At 45.1% G+C, this 1,305-nt stretch overlaps 1 protein-coding gene across 1 annotated transcript in view; it reads right to left on the bottom strand.

The window, feature by feature from the left end:
* The window catches only part of ARID5B (AT-rich interaction domain 5B), a 178,292-nt gene that overhangs the window by 176,215 nt on the left and 772 nt on the right, over positions 1-1,305 (bottom strand). Inside the window, exon 2 of the mRNA XM_006759374.2 lies at positions 852-1,106. Within this exon, the coding sequence (XP_006759437.1) occupies positions 852-1,106 (255 nt within the window). The remainder of the gene's footprint in view (positions 1-851; positions 1,107-1,305) is intronic.

The following is a 1,305-nucleotide window of genomic DNA, read 5'->3' as shown; positions in this document are numbered from 1 at the left end:
CCCACGGGGGCCAGTGGGCGAGCACACACCCCTCTGCCCTGCCCTTCCCGGCCCCCGGCCCACACATCCCCACAGATTGCGCTGGAAGACGTCCACTTGGCGTGGAGTAATTGGAAACCAGAACATCAAATGGCTTGTCCGAGGGGGAGGGGGTGGGGGCGAGAGATAGTTGTTAATGCTTAACGTGTTTGTGCCGGTTACACGACCGCTTTGAAATCCGCCCGGGCAGATCTGCAAGTTATTTGAATGTATTATTCCAGTACCTGTCATTTATCACTTTATTCAACACGTCTTTGCCAACTCAATAGCTTTTGATCTCACTCTGCCTCCATTTCGTAATTTCCGCCCTCTTAAACATATCAAATACTTACTTACAAAAAAAAACATTAAAAAACGTGAACAATATCGAAACCCACCGAAAGAAACCCACCCAGCCCCGACCGAGCCAGACGCGAAGGTACGTTTTCAAAAGGCAAAAAAAAAAAAGAAAAAAAATTATACATATATAAAAAGCTTGTGATGTTCAGGGGGCAGTAGCAGGAAAGCGAACACACACACACACACACACACACACACACACACACACACACATATCCTTGAACAAAACCCTTCTCGAACAAGTTATCTGATCTTGACTAAAATCAGCAGTTGGATCCTCTTTGTAAAGCTGACAGCCAAACTCTGACAATGGCAAAATACTCGAGCCCCAGCTAGTGGCGCTACCCCTTTAAAAAAGGAGTCGATCCTGCTCGCCTGCAGAAGTGAATACAGTATTTTCAAGCTTGCCCTGTAATAAGCATTACGAGGGGGAAATAATAAAGAAAGAAGAGAGGGAGATATAAGTTTACCACCTCGCCATGGTCGCTATTTCTGCCCTGGGGAGTATCTTCTGGGAGGAAATAAAGTTTAGAGCTGGATAAAAGTTGCCGGCTGGTCCTCTCTTCCCACAACAGCTGGAGCTCCGCTATGCAAATCGGATCCTTTGGCGTACATCTTACAAAGAAAAAGTCGCCAAGGGACAAAATTCTTGGTTTGCCTTCAAGGTGGAATTGAAAAGCCTTGTAGAAAATGTAAGGTCCGTGCAAGCCACACGGTGAGCCGACCCACTGCAGGGGGGAAAAAAAAAGCACCAAATAAATAATGTAGCCATCAGAGCACAAACATCTATTTCCAGACACATTTACACACAGACATCCACACTCTCAATACAGAAGAGCCATCAGATATAAAGCTGGGTGTAAAAATAATAGAGCCTACAAATTTTCTGCTTCCCTTAAAAAAAAATTAAAAAAAAACTCCGCCCCC

Source organism: Myotis davidii, unplaced genomic scaffold, assembly GCF_000327345.1.
Source record: "Myotis davidii unplaced genomic scaffold, ASM32734v1 scaffold655, whole genome shotgun sequence".
Classification (NCBI taxonomy): domain Eukaryota; kingdom Metazoa; phylum Chordata; class Mammalia; order Chiroptera; family Vespertilionidae; genus Myotis; species Myotis davidii.
The sequence above is the reverse complement of the archived record's forward strand: the minus strand, read 5'-3'. Positions and strand labels throughout refer to the sequence as shown.